Here is a 15,702-nt window from a genome sequence, read left to right on the forward strand (position 1 = left end):
AAAATTTCAATCAGTCCAAACCTCATTTATATATGTGTCTTCATATAGAGCACCAGCTCTTCTTTAACCAGCTCTCACCGTAGCTAAACTTTCTTATTGTTAAGGGAAGGGACTGGAATCAAATAATGAATCCCTTAAACAATCAAAAATATTTTAAGAAATTCTTCTCCAACTATTTAGTTTCTAGTGGGAGCTAGTCGATAACTTTCCAAATATCTACCACAAAGAAAAGACATCCTTTATTTGGCAAAATATACAACATGTTTAAGAAAATGTAGTTTAATCTCAGGTAGCTTTCCACCACTGTCCTTGCATGATCTTCTATCACTCTGACATCAGAACTTCTTATTAAATTTTTAAAAAAATCAGATATACAGTACTGAAAAAATAAGCCATCTGCTTATAAAATAGTGCTCTCCCAATAGTTGTACTCTCTCCAAATTGCCCTTTTATCTCCTCTACCTTGCCTATTTTTCTGTTGCAAATATTAGGCATATATTTAATTTTAAGTTTATAGTAAGTGCTTTGTCTTGCATGGACATGAATATCAGGAATCCTAATACAAAAATAATATATTGTGACACTGGACTAGCATTCTTTATTCATAGAATCATAGAATCATAGAATATCAGGGTTGGAAGGGACCCCAGAAGGTCATCTAGTCCAACCCCCTGCTCGAAGCAGGACCAATTCCCAGTTAAATCATCCCAGCCAGGGCTTTGTCAAGCCTGACCTTAAAAACCTCTAAGGAAGGAGATTCTACCACCTCCCTAGGTAACGCATTCCAGTGTTTCACCACCCTCTTAGTGAAAAAGTTTTTCCTAATATCCAATCTAAACCTCCCCCATTGCAACTTGAGACCATTACTCCTCGTTCTGTCATCTGCTACCATTGAGAACAGTCTAGAGCCATCCTCTTTGGAACCCCCTTTCAGGTAGTTGAAAGCAGCTATCAAATCCCCCCTCATTCTTCTCTTCTGCAGACTAAACAATCCCAGCTCCCTCAGCCTCTCTTCATAAGTCATGTGCTCTAGACCCCTAATCATTTTTGTTGCCCTTCGCTGGACTCTCTCCAATTTATCCACATCCTTCTTGTAGTGTGGGGCCCAAAACTGGACACAGTACTCCAGATGAGGCCTCACTAGTGTCGAATAGAGGGGAACGATCACATCCCTCGATCTGCTCGCTATGCCCCTACTTATACATCCCAAAATGCCATTGGCCTTCTTGGCAACAAGGGCACACTGTTGACTCATATCCAGCTTCTCGTCCACTGTCACCCCTAGGTCCTTTTCCGCAGAACTGCTGCCTAGCCATTCGGTCCCTAGTCTGTAGCGGTGCATTGGATTCTTCCATCCTAAGTGCAGGACCCTGCACTTATCCTTATTGAACCTCATCAGATTTCTTTTGGCCCAATCCTCCAATTTGTCTAGGTCCTTCTGTATCCTATCCCTCCCCTCCAGCGTATCTACCACTCCTCCCAGTTTAGTATCATCTGCAAATTTGCTGAGAGTGCAATCCACACCATCCTCCAGATCATTTATGAAGATATTGAACAAAACCGGCCCCAGGACCGACCCCTGGGGCACTCCACTTGACACCGGCTGCCAACTAGACATGGAGCCATTGATCACTACCCGTTGAGCCCGACAATCTAGCCAGCTTTCTACCCACCTTATAGTGCATTCATCTAGCCCATACTTCCTTAACTTGCTGACAAGAATACTGTGGGAGACCGTGTCAAAAGCTTTGCTAAAGTCAAGAAACAATACATCCACTGCTTTCCCTTCATCCACAGAACCAGTAATCTCATCATAAAAGGCGATTAGATTAGTCAGGCATGACCTTCCCTTGGTGAATCCATGCTGACTGTTCCTGATCACTTTCCTCTCATGTAAGTGCTTCAGGATTGATTCTTTGAGGACCTGCTCCATGATTTTTCCAGGGACTGAGGTGAGGCTGACTGGCCTGTAGTTCCCAGGATCCTCCTTCTTCCCTTTTTTAAAGATTGGCACTACATTAGCCTTTTTCCAGTCATCCGGGACTTCCCCCGTTCGCCACGAGTTTTCAAAGATAATGGCCAAGGGCTCTGCAATCACAGCCGCCAATTCCTTCAGCACTCTCGGATGTAACTCGTCCGGCCCCATGGACTTGTGCACGTCCATGTGTATTATTGATCATGCCATTGCAACTGTTTGTATTTGTGTTTCATATTTCAATTGGGATAGTGCCTTTAGGGCCCAGTTGTGCTAGATGCTGTTCAAACACATAGGAAGAAATGGTCTCTGCACTAAAGAGCTTACAGTCCACAAAGAGAAAAATGAATTGGGGATTAGAGGATATACACACACGAGCAGTCAGGGTGACAGCAAGTACACGTCTTGTTAATGCCAGATTTTGTGCATTTTAAGGAAGGTATCCTCAGGTGCCTTTCTCCCTTCCCTACAAGCAGAAGCAGGTTCAGACTTTCTCCTGGGGCCTAGCAATGAGAATATTTTTAACTTACAATGTACTAAATTTGATCCCATTGTCCCTATGTGGAACAAAACACAACTCAATTCTTAGGTCATTACATCCCTTCCTCCTAGCTGACAACCCTAGACTGGAATCCATGGAATGGAGAATAAATATAACTTCCAGGAAAACTGTTAAAGGACTTAAGCAGAAGGGGCTTTGGTAAGTTAGGAAGGCTTATGTCAGATATTAGTTGTTAAAGGATTTTGCTAGTAATAAAACAAAATTAATATGAAAAAAAAACCCTCAGACTTGTATATTCAGATAAACCAGATAACTACTCTATGGAGGAAAACTAAATTGAGAGATCAGTACATTAGGGAAAATTATGATTGCAACAAATTTTACCAGAAGAAAAGTGTATGCTCTTTTCAGATCAAAGGAGTAACATTTATATTGAGGAAGAAAGCTGAGAAATTATCAAGGCAGGCAAAAAAAAACCCTAATGAATTGAGCACAATATTAAGCCTTCACTCAGATACAGTGGAAATTCCCATGGCTGTAAATCTAATCAGCAGTGTTTTAGTAACTTAGTATTGGAACTTGTACTAATACTGTCCAACAGGTTGTTGGGGAAGGCAGAGGGAAGGACAGAGAATATTTCTTCCCCCCAGTAGAATTACCATAGTTGTTGAGACTAGATAGTGTAGCACGGATGAGCCTTATTCTCTGTTAGGTAAAGGCTTTTGAGCATAATGGGGGTTGTGTAGAAACCTTACTTGTATTAGTTTTTCTGACTTTGATATATTTTGAAAGCACATAAGAATATATTTTTAAATATTTTTAAAAGGGACACTTGGAAAAAAGCATCAAGATCAGGTAAATGTGTTAACCAAAATAAGTAGAGGGATCTTCTTGAGATTCCTTATACAGACTTGTTGCAATATCTGATTTAGAACTGTGATAAATTCAAAATTGCATATCTGCAGTATTGAAAATATTTGTAAGGGTTTTAAGTTTTCAAGAAAGCATTTTTGTAAATGTATCCGTTACAGATCAATTCTGTGAACTAAGGTACTGTGTATTCAGAGACTTAAGACTTCAAAGAAAGTGTACGGATTCATTTTTCCTTATTGTAAGACTAAGTGCAAAGATAAGGTCGTCAAGATATGCTGAACTTCTGCTTAATACAAATACGTGCTGTGTTGAATGTTATTTCAAGGATGTGTACAGAAAAAGATGCCATTTCCAGAAGTGAGCACGTTTTTCAGTCTATCACTTTTATTGTATTCACTAGCAACAGGCTTGTTTTCGCTACGATAATACTGAAGTGGAAGTTTTAAGAAGCCAGTACTCCATTTCTTAGAAATGTCTCCAGAGAGGATAATGTCAAATACTAGTATAGCCCTCGTAATTAATTCTTGGTCAATGTTCAAAAAAGCAACCACTTCTGTCTGCAAGATCAAGAGGATTAAGATAATTAGACATTAGACTGCTGAATAGTCAGATGCCTTGCACAGTCTACCAGTTTTCTTGTAATGCTGCATATCATTACCATGAGTAAATATTTTTCTTTGCTCTGTGTTAGAAGTAACAGTAATTCTGTCATTTGTATTGTTGTCAATAATCACATTTTACATTTAAAATGTCGTCCTGCTAAAAATGTATCTACTCTGAAGACTTAGCTGGAAATGAAAAATAAGTGTTGGTGCCATATCTAAATACTTCGGTTTTTAGAGATTTTTAAAAAATCCTGTTCATTGATGTGAATTACGCTTCTCATTAAACCAATATTTTTATCTTTAATATTTTCTCCAATATTTTTATCTTTAATTTTGTTGTACCCAATATTAGATGTTATGTGACTTAAATGCTACACTACTTTGTTTTATAGCCAGCCTACAACTGCTATACTATTAAAAAATTTCATTGTTTTGTGAGAAGAAATGCTGGCTCATAACATACATTGTTTTGTCACTAATTCTCCCAACACAGTAAATATTCTTTGTTCTTCTTGTTTTTAGTACTTGTATGGAAGCAATCGAAAAGACAATATATTTATTAATCCAAGCTACCAGACATTTGAGCAGGAATTAAATAAAATCCTTAAAAGTTGGCAACCAAGCATACTTCCAGATGGTAATTTTCTTTTTTGTCATGTGCAATCTTCTGTTAACAGTTGTGTACTCTTAAGCATGCAGATATACACAGATATTTTGTGCCTTGTGATGGTGATTGATAACATCAAAACAAATAAATAAAATTGTAGGTGTCATTCACTTTGCCTGCCTGCCCCCCACGACCCACCCCTCCCCCCCATCATTGCAGGGGATGAGGCCAGCAGCCCTTCAAAGAAGGTGCATCAGCACTAAGACTACTTAGGAAGTGGCAGGGAAAGGTGAACCTGTATCCCTCCACTCCTGTAAGACATCTGGTACAGTTTAGGGGAGGAACACCCGCACTAGCCATGCACACCCAACAGAGGAGAGAACAGAAGGCCTGGGCGGCATCACTTGTGCTGCCTCCTCTCTGCCAAAAGGAATCTGGGTCCTTTTCAGAATATGGGGGGTGAAACAAACCCCATCATTCCCCACCCCAAGAATGGGAGAGGTAGCTCTGGGGGGCTGTGAAGGAGCATTTGTGGCCATCACTCCCCCTTTGAAGCTGGAGCAGCCCTGAGAATAAGAGGACAAACAACCCACTTCTGAAAAAAGATGGGAGAGAGTTTAGTATGTGTGAAGAGCATTGTAGGGTGCTTAGTGGGGCTGGGAAGTTAGGCACTTTGTGGTGACAGGGAATCATTTAAGTACCTGGTGAGTCCCACACATGCACCCACCCCCATAACCTCTCAGCCTCAGCTGGAGTGGGCAGATCTCCTGTGATGAGTTGGGGGGGGAGTGGGGTGTGTGGCTGTGAGGTAGGAGAGGAACTCATTTCTAGTCTCCTCTGCCCTCTCTCCCAGTAGATCAGAATGCTGCCAGGAAAGACGAGCTTAGTGGTCCAGCTAACAGCATCACTCAGTCAGGGAGCTGAGCACACAAGACCAGGTTCTGTAATTCTTGTGTTCCCTGCTGTACTCCACACTCCCACAGCACTCTTTCCCATCTCTCTTTGGAGGGGGCTGTTTACAGTCTTATTTTCAGGGTTGCCCCTGCTCCAGTAGGAGGGGCAGTCACAATTTTTCTGTCCCAGACCTCCCCAATTTCTGGGGGGAGGTCCAATTCCAATGTCTCCCCCATTTCTGGAGTATAGGGTTGTTTCTCTCCCTATCTCTCAAATTACTGCAGGTTTTTGGGGACTAGAGGAAGGGGTAAAAGTGCTATTTCCCAGCCCCCTCCTTTCTTCCCTCTTGGGATTGTAGGCTGTCAAGTTACCCTAGAATTTTTCTACCATAAACCCATGAGGAGGAGGGAGGTGCACCTTTCTTTTCTCCCTTTCCTCCAGTTATCTTAGGTCTGCTGTAGCCTCTTTGGGTAGCAACTGCTGGCCTAGCTGACTCCTCCAGCTAAAGTGATACAGGAGTCCTTTCTGGGTGAGGCTTTTATCTGCAATCAGAAAATTTAGAGGATCAGTCAGGGGCCCTTACATGTGCCAAAAAACTTAAAAACCCAACCCAAAAACATGAGTGTTTTCTTATGAAAGGACTGAGGTTGGTCACTTTCTCTAACCTTCACTTTTTTATGAAGTGACATCAGTTATGAGAGTGACAATTTAAGTATCCTGTTGAAATAGTTCAACAAAAAAGTGTTGCGTGTGTGTCTTGCTTATGTGGAAATTGCCTTTTTCTCTTCCTGAATCAGTGGGTTTCAGTTTCTCCTCTTAGGGATGTGGGCAGAGTTTTCCATGAGTATTGAACATTTTGTTTGATTTTTGCAGTTGATAGAAGTTAGTGATTCTTTTAAATGTGGGTTGTTTGCTTCATTGTATTTTCTCTAATACATTTTTTTTTTCCTGGAAGGGTCAATATTCTCTCGAGTTGAAGAAGATTATCTTTGGAGGATAAAACAGCTAGGATCACACTCTCCATTTGCTCTTCTGAATACACTGTTCTACTTTAACACTAAATATTTTGGCCTGAAAACCGTGGAGCAGCACTTAAGACTTTCCTTTGGCACTGTTTTTAGACAGTGGAAAAAAAATCCTCGAACAATGGACAGCAAAGCTTGTCTTCGATATCAAGTTTCTTCCCTTTGTGGAGCTGATAGTGAAGGTATTATTGACTGTTTCAAAATAAGTATTGCAGGGGCATCCAAATTTTGCCCAAATGAGGGCCACCCTGGCACCTTGCCAGGAGCCTGAAGGGACTGTGCCTCATTTGCATAAAACTGAGCAGATTGTAGCTACTGGATCTTTAATATGAATTTGTGGTCTGCAGAGACTGCAAGATCCCTGCATTAAATATTGCATCTTGATCCAAGTAACCTCTGTGTCAAATGCTGGAACCTTGTCTATGGGCTACATCTCTAGTTTAGAGATGCAAGTGACTGCATTGCAGTATTCTGGGTTGTACTTTTGTTCACCCTAATCTATTATGTTAAATATACAAATGAAATTACCTAATGTTTTCAAGTTTGAGCTTAGGTGGGTTTTTTCCTTTTTAAAGATAAAATTACTACTGGAAAAAGGAAACATGAAGATGATGAGCCAGTGTTTGAACAAATTGAAAACACATCAAATCCTGCTAGATGTCCTGTGAAAATGTTTGAGTGCTATCTATCTAAGAGGTAAGTGTTTCATGGACTAGTATAGGTATGTTTTTTAGAGTTGTGAGGGAGTTGCAGAAGGAGGGACTATTATGGTGCAATGTGAAATAATGTTTAACAAATAAAGTGAATGTAGTGCTTGGAGAAAGTGGCAGATTGAAAGCACTGAAATTTTCAGCACAAACTTCCCCCTTCTGTTCTGCAGAAAGACACTCTAGGGGTCAGAGTATGGTTTGGTTTCTATATCTATTAAATCATGAGAATCTCAGACTTGCCAACAGGAGACCCAGTTGGTTCAGATGTTGATGATGTGTCTTGTGGTGTGCATATATGTTCACTAATTGGACTGCAAAACCGTCTTATTTTATATAGGCCTTCAGGATGGCAACAACTTTCAGTTACTACTAACTTCTGGATTTGGTAACCTAGGCCTATAAAGCTCCATTATCCTTTGATTCCCTCTGTTTAGATGTTAAATAAGAATGTGAATGGTGTAAAAGAAAACCACAAGGTATTTAAACTTGGAGAGATTCAAATACTCAACCCCAAGGTAGTGCCTTTTTGTTGTGGTGATAATAGGTGGTTATTCCAAGCAAATATTCTCTATTTTTATAAAGACAAGTATTTTAATTTTTTTCTGTTACTGATTGAAAGACTCTCGAATAGCTGTAATTCTGCTCTTAACAGATGCCAGCTGCATACTAATATTCTTTTGGTTTCTTCAGAATGAAATAAATATTAGTTTGAGCAAACATGATCATGTTATGTCTTCCCCTACATTCTTTATATTGCTTGTAAATTGATGAATTGGTGTTAAGGGCCCAATTCTGTAACTCTCAGTCAGGCAAAAATCCCACTGAAAATAAATTGCACATTAGTTACAATTTGATGAAAAGTTCTATTATGTAGGTAAATATTATGGAGTAATTTTTTAAAAAAATTTCTAGAGTTTATTCTCATTTGAAGACTGCTGCTTATATGGTAGATTTCAAGTTCGGATGGTTTTGTTGTAGCCCAGGCAGAATACATGCTTAGAATTTTTTCACAATGAGAAAGGGCAATTTTTTCACTAGCTTATCACTTAGAAATGGATGAATGGTTTTTCAAAAAACTAATTTTTTTTTTTTAAAAAGCTTCAGGCAGACAAAACTTAGAAAATTTCATTTCAAAAGTTGAATGTTTTGGAAATGTATATGTGGTAGAAAACTGAAGGACTTAAAATGGGAAATATTTTACAACTTTTTAATAATCTAAGAAGTTCCATAGAAATTTCAAAAAGTATAATATAAAGCCCAAAATGTTTTAGCATACTGCACTTTATCCTTAAAAAGTGAAGATACAATTTGAAATGTATGGCAGAAACAAAGTCCAAGTATAGAATTTACCTCTTTAGTTTCTCACTGTGGTTTTCAGCGGTCTATTAAAATTTTGAAAACCAGTTCCCATTAAATAGTCCTTGCCCTGCTAAAATATGTTTGCTTAGACACTAGAATCACACACCTTGGGAGGATAGTATGTAATTGCATATTGTAGAGGTAGATTTTTGTTAACTACTGCAATGTAGCCAGTAGATGGAGTATACAAAACACTTTCAAGAAACTAACTTGAAAAGAGTGAAAGGAGAGAGAAAAGCAAACAGTTTTAGAAGCTTCCAAAATAGCTCTTCTGTTCCTAATGATGTCACAATTTTAAAGTACAATATCTTAGAATGGGTCTCAGTTATTCTCCCTATTGCAATTGCAGGCTCTCTATCCTGGTCTTGTTTGCTGCCACACCTTGTTAATACCCTGACCCAATTGAGGAGAGGTTTCCTGCACTCTTGAAATTATTTTGTGAAATACCTCTTTTGAAACAATATTTAATTAAAACTGTTCTCTCAATTTTCAAGTAAGTGGGTTTTGAAATTGGTACCTGAGAATCAGCTGACAACCTGCAGCTGAAATTTTAAAGGGACACCTCTCACTTTCAGCTGCTGGCATCATTTCGTAGACTGCTTCAACAGAAACAGATCTGATTGTTGAGAATCAGTTGAGGATATTAAAATGTTTAAATGTAATATTTCAAATCCAAACAACTTCCAACAATGATGTCTGTTTCTATCAAAGTAGGAAAGTAGCTGCTTTTCCAGCTGAGTGAGGCTATGTCTACGCTACTGCAGTAAGTCGACCTATGCTACGTACCTTAGGTCGAGTTACAGCGGGGTCTACACCGTGGGGGGTCGACGGGAGAAACTCTCCCATCAACTTACCTTACTCTTCTCATCAGTGGTAGAGTACAGGGGTCGACTGGAGAGCAATCTGCTGTTGATTTGGCAGGTCTTTTCTAGACCCACTAAATCGACCGCCGGTTGATCAATCTCAGAGCGTCAGTAGTGTAGATTTTCCCTGAGATCTCAATGTCTGCAATCTGCAAGTGCCAGTCCGGAAAAGCCAGCTAAATACTTCGAGCCAAAAAGCATGTCCCAGTACTATGGGCTCTTAAAATCTGTAGTATTTAAGGGGGAGGAGAATAATTTAAAAATATAATAATAAAATTGTCGACTTTCTCTGGGCAGCTTTGTGTTGAGAATTTCCTTAAGAATCCTCTCCACTGGCTTAAAGAATGCTGAGATGCATCTGAGCCACAACAGCACCAAGTTCACCAGATTTGCATGGCTCACTAGGAAACTGCAAAGCAGCTTCATAGGAAAAACAAGAGGACCCATATAAGAGGGACCCAGGAGCGAAGGGAGCAAGATAGTAAGGCCTATGCCAAACAGCCAAACCTTGGAGAGAAAAGGCAGGAAATGGGTTTTTGAGTTTTTTCTCTCCTAAGACCGGCCATACTGGATCAGACCAAAGGTCCATCTAGCCCAGTATCCTGTCTTCTGACAGTGGCCAATGCCAGGTGCCCCAGAGGGAATGAACAGAACAGGTAATCATCAAGTGATTCATTCCTGGTCTCCCATTCCCAGCTTCTGGCAAACATAGGCAAGGGACACCATCCCTGCTCATCCTGGCTAATAGCCATTGATGAACCTATCCTCCATGAATTTACCTAGTTCTTTTTTGAACTTTGTTATGGTCTTGGACTTCGCAACATCCTCTGGCAAAGAGTTCCACAGGTTGACGGTGCATCAACCTTCTTAATTTTAAGGAAATATATAATAGTTTTTAGTGTATAGGGAACTACAGCACCTTAGATCGAAAAGCAACCTCAGTTGGACAAGAATGGTTCAAGCCATTTATGCCACCATAAGGTCCCATTTTCAAACCAGAAGGCAGTATTTTTCCACATTAATCCTCAACTCCTAATATGTATATGCACAGTTATAGTTGTACACACAGGATGTTAAAAGTCAAAACTTGTATAGATTTGTCATGTGAAACTGACTCTTTTGACCATTTTTTTTTTCCTTTTAGCCCACAGAATCTTAATCAGAGAATGGATGTGTTCTATTTACAACCGGAATGCTCCGTTTCCTCAGATAGCCCTGTCTGGTATACTTCCACTTCACTGGACCGCAACACTTTGGAACACATGCTCGTACGGGTTCTTTTAGTAAAAGATATTTATGATAAAGACAATTATGAACTGGATGAAGATATAGATTAAAACAAACTTCCAAAAGCTGTCAGGAAAAACAAAACAGCATTAGATAGTCATGCTGCTAGATCTTTATTATGGAAACCATTTCAAGTTTACTCTTTGTTTTATGAGTTTTGTAGCAGTGTACCCTGACCTGGGTATTACCATGTAAATAATCCGTGAGTGAAAGTTGCCATTATCCTATGTAGTGGTTTTAGGATACTTAACAAACACATTCAAATTCTTTTTTTTTTAATTGTTATTATTTATTTGATTAGATATGTTTGTAACTTTTTACATTGCAAAATATGAATGAGAATGTGCCATGTGTAATTTTTTTTCTTGTAGTAAGAAACATCCATATTGCACAGCTCTACTGTTGCAAGCTTCCTTGAAAGGAGGCTCTTTTACTGGGTTCTTCAACCAGATGGTTGTGTATGGGTAGCACTACTAAAGTTTAGAACTTGCTGTGTCTTTCAGAATTTTTAAATAAATTGTAAACTATTAGGTTTTTTACTTTTTAGTTACTGAAGCCTTATAAGGTTATGTAGAGAGATTCCATCTTATGTACCAAAAATAGACAAAAGAGAGAATGCTGTCAATATTGGTGTACTGTAATGTGAATCTATATTGGTGAAAACAACTTTTTTGTTGCCCTTATTAAAACCTTAGTGTCCTTTCCTTATTTGTGACTCTCTGAATTGCCCCTTCAAATAAAATATATATTAAAAATGAGATAAGCGTAAGGCATGTGATCATCTAGACATTTATTTTGTAAAAATGTCTGATGGCAATGCTGTAATTTTCTTTTCCATTTTTATTTTGCCAAACATAAATGCTGGTACCCCATATTTCTGTACATCAGTCCTTCACAGCCTTAGCAAAAGGGACTTTAATGCAGTATTACAAAAAGTAATACAGTGTACTACATTTTTAAACTTTTTTCATTTGTCATTGCTATGCTGTACTTAAATACAACTGACATTTGATTGGGTTGTCAGAGTTCTTTTAACTAATGTCTCCATTAAAAAAAACAGAAGACACATGAAGTGGCAGAAAGTCAAAAGATAATTTTTAAAACATCTGCTGTCCTTTGTTCTGTGTCTGTTCAATATATTTATTTTGCATAAGGAATCTGATTTCCAGATGTATATGTTTAGCCTCTAAAGTTTTGTTTGTTCCCTGCTCTTGTTTGACTAATGCAGGCAATATGGTGGTTTGTGCAATGATATTTCCTGTGGTACTCAAGAAATCATAGTACAGCATTCTACTATAAAGTAGGTAATTGGTATGGTATTCCTAATGATTTAAGAATCTAGTGATAAGAATCAATTATTGCTGAGATGAAAGAAAGAAAATGGTTTTTATAGATCTGATCGCCATGAGATTCATTTCCTGCAAAGATGCACAACTTTTTCATTTTCCTTTATTATAGAAGACTGGACATAGGGATGCTTGCTGCTAGTGCTTTGTTTTGATAAAGAAATTTATTTAAATTTCTGCTACTCTCTTCTGACCATGAGTGTGTATTAACTTTAGATATACTACTAATAGAAAAGCAGATGAATATATACATTTTTAATTTCTTCATTTTGATTGGCTGAATTGGCACCAGGTCCCCCAAAACAATTGCAGTTGTTCCATTGCCTGGAAAATCAGGCAACGTTTTACAGCAATAGTCAATAGATTATCTAACCTATAATGCTCAGTAATCTGTTGACTGTTGCTGTGAAATGTTTCCTGATTTTCCAGGCCATGGCGCAACTTCAGTAACTAAAACATTACTTAATGCCTGTTTTTTCAAGCAACAGCAGTATAAAAATATTCCTGAGATAGAAAAGTTAACTTGATTGTAAAATAAATTTCAAGCATTATAATCACAGTTTTAATATTTCTATGTTTTGGGATCTGAGTTTCCAATTTAGTGAAGTACTTAAGTACAAACTTAACTGTAAGCAAATGAATAGTCCCATTGAGTTCAGTGAGACTACAATATTACTAACCTGCTTAAAGTTAAGCATGTGTTTGAAACCTCAGGTCAGCAAAGCACTTAAGTATATGCTTAACTTTGAGAGATAACTAGTTAAACATTTATAGTTTAAATTTAAGTATGTGCTTACATGCTTTTCTAAAACCAGTAAGAGACCCAGTTTCAGGAAGGTCCATAAGCATGTGCTTATGTCCATCCCTGTTGAGGACAATACTTCAGCACTGATTCAAGAAAGCACTTAATGTTTGACTTTGTGTTTAAATTAAGTATATGCTAATATGTTTTGCCTGAAGCAGAAGCTAACCTGGTGTCCTCAAAATTAGATTATGGATATCCTTTGAGTAAATAGGGACTCTTGTTAATATGACATACTGGAGACTAACCTACCTTGTTTTCTATTTCATAAGGAAGTGATGACTTAAGTCTATTGAAAATCAAATTATTGCCCTAAATTTCTCCCATTCTCTACCCCAATTCCACTCCCCAACAAAAAAACAACCATAATTTAGGCAGGCTTTAAAATAGAAGTTTTTACATATAGATCCAAGTTGGTAATACAAAGATGGTTGACGTGAAAATAACTTATTCCAGAAGATGGAGCTATTCCATCATTAGCAATAATGTTTATTCAAGTGCTTAGTGTGTTTAGAACAAAAGTAAATTGCTGAGATACTGTAGTCAAGTACACATCATGCCTCAATGTATACATGTTATTACATAATTTCTAAATTTTAATGGTGATGCAAAATGCAATAAACGGCCTTAGCGTTAAAAAAATTAATAAATGCAATTTTGTAATAATTAGGAGTTGAGGGCTAATATTTTTTTCTTTTTAAAGACTGTTGCTAGTCCAGTTCTTGACTACCTTGGTTCCAAAGAACAACATGAAGAAATAAATTAATGTGTAGGAGTGTATAGCTGTCTTGTTTCATACCGGGTGTCTAGGTTAATGGCATGCATCAAAAATTTGCTCGACAACCCCCCTCCCCTACTCCATCTTGTGCAGAGTAAAGAGGGAAGTGAGAAGAAGTACCTTGGCTTTCTTGGCCATTGGTGTTAATTATGGTACAGCTCATCTTAGTTAGAAATAGGGTGACCAGATGTCCCAATTTTACAGGGACAATCCCTATTTTTGGGGCTTTTTCTTATATAGGCACCTATTAACACTCCCCCCCCCCCCCCCCCCGCCCCGTCCCGATTTTTAACACTTACTTTCTGGTCACCCTAGTTAGAAATATAACTTGGTAACTAGTCTGCTGTACAGTCGGTTGTCTCTGTGACACCCCCCCCCCCCTCCCCCCCGGGTACTGGTAGCATGTGCTAGTCTAAATACATAATTTTTCTGCCACTTCCCAAAATCTGTCAGCATGTGCTAAATGTCTCCTTTTCTGCATGAAGAAAAAGTTTTATCTAGAGAACCGAATCTCCCAAGAAACCTGTATTTTTAATAATTATTAAAACAAAGATGGCAGCTTGAAGATCTTGAGAGAATTAGAGTGGCAACACTAGGCAAGATGCAATGCAATGCAAATACAATTAATAGTGAAAATTTTATACAAAGGAAAAGTTCCTTTTTGAAAATTGTAAGTAGTAATATTTGTTTTTCTATTAAAACGATGATTGCTATGCAGTGGCATTCTGGGCACGGAAAGAAAATGTATGTTATATAAGTAAACCCAGGCTTTTGCGATTATTGGCTTATGATAGAAAGCACAATGAAGATTTGTGAGAGTTAACTTTTAATTGGGCAAAAAGTAGTTGCGTAGATAACCTCAATATTTAACGTATCAATTGAGAAAGATTTTTAAAAGACGAAAAACATAAATCTAGAATGCAATAATAATTTATTTGTATTACTGTAATTCTTGGGGGCTCCATTATGCTAGGTATGCTGTATAAATATATATTTAAAAAAAAAAACACCATGATTCCTGCCCCCAAAGAGTTTGCATTCTAGAAAAAGGACACAGACAAAAACGTGTATGGCGAGGAAGAAAGATAACATACAAGCAAAATGATGCTTGACACACATCTTAGTTCCATTTTTTCTGTATATATTTTTAAATTTAGCTTAACTACTTTTGCCTATTTTTTATTAATTTTGGTCTAATATCTATTAAATAGACAAAAATAAAATTTCAGACCTCTTTAATAAATTTTATTCCAAAACAACGAATCTTATAGAGAATGTAGATTGGGAGCTGCTGTTCTCCCACTTGTAACATAAGTGAATTACACAGTAGCAATGAATTATACAGTAGCAAATTTAAAACTGATAAAATACTCTTTCCTCACAACACATAATTATGTCAGTGAATTCCCGAATCTAAATTGTCATGGAGGTGAAGATTAGTAAGATTCAAAGAGGTATTGGACATTTATATGGAAAACAAGACTATCCAGAGTTAAAACTAATACTAACAAAATTTTGGAAGGGATATTAAATGTCATTCTTAAAACTTTAAAACAATCTCTAACTATTATGGTTTAGGATGAGACCTTCATCAAGGTAGAGGATCTCAGATCTGCCATGCTGCAGGGGGTTTTTTTGCACTTCCCGTTGAAGCTTCTGGAACTCGCCACTGTTGAAGACAGCATACGAGACTAAATGGACCTCAAGTCTGATCCAGTCTGGCAGTTCTTAATTTGCCAAATTTGCCTGAAAGGCCTCTGCTTGAAAGACCTTGCATGATATGCAGATTATACCAAGAATCCCTTAATCCACTGCTCCAGTGCACCCAATCTTGGGGTGAAATGTGGCAAGTATCTAACAGTGCATAATACTACAAACTGCTTGACAGAGATTAATATTTATTCTTTCTGAGCACCCAGAAGTATGTTAGGCACCTCACAAAATCAAGTGGAAATGTGGGGGTTAGATTTTCAGCTCTGCTCTGCTTTTTGTACTGCTCGGGTGGCAGAAAGAGAATTGAAACTCTCTTGGAGATTTCAGTTCGGGGTATCCCCAGTGGGTATACAGCACCCCCTA

General features: G+C 38.0%; 1 protein-coding gene across 1 annotated transcript in view; it reads left to right on the forward strand.

The window, feature by feature from the left end:
* The window catches only part of ZMYM2 (zinc finger MYM-type containing 2), a 151,350-nt gene extending 139,909 nt beyond the window's left edge, over nt 1–11,441 (forward strand). The window contains exons 21-24 of the mRNA XM_074957983.1: nt 4,478–4,592; nt 6,412–6,663; nt 7,057–7,177; nt 10,558–11,441. Coding sequence (XP_074814084.1) covers nt 4,478–4,592; nt 6,412–6,663; nt 7,057–7,177; nt 10,558–10,750 — 681 coding nt within the window. The 3' untranslated portion in view covers nt 10,751–11,441. The remainder of the gene's footprint in view (nt 1–4,477; nt 4,593–6,411; nt 6,664–7,056; nt 7,178–10,557) is intronic.
* The last annotated feature ends 4,261 nt before the right edge of the window (nt 11,442–15,702 follow it).

Source organism: Natator depressus, chromosome 1 (assembly GCF_965152275.1).
Source record: "Natator depressus isolate rNatDep1 chromosome 1, rNatDep2.hap1, whole genome shotgun sequence".
NCBI classification, from domain to species: Eukaryota; Metazoa; Chordata; order Testudines; family Cheloniidae; genus Natator; species Natator depressus.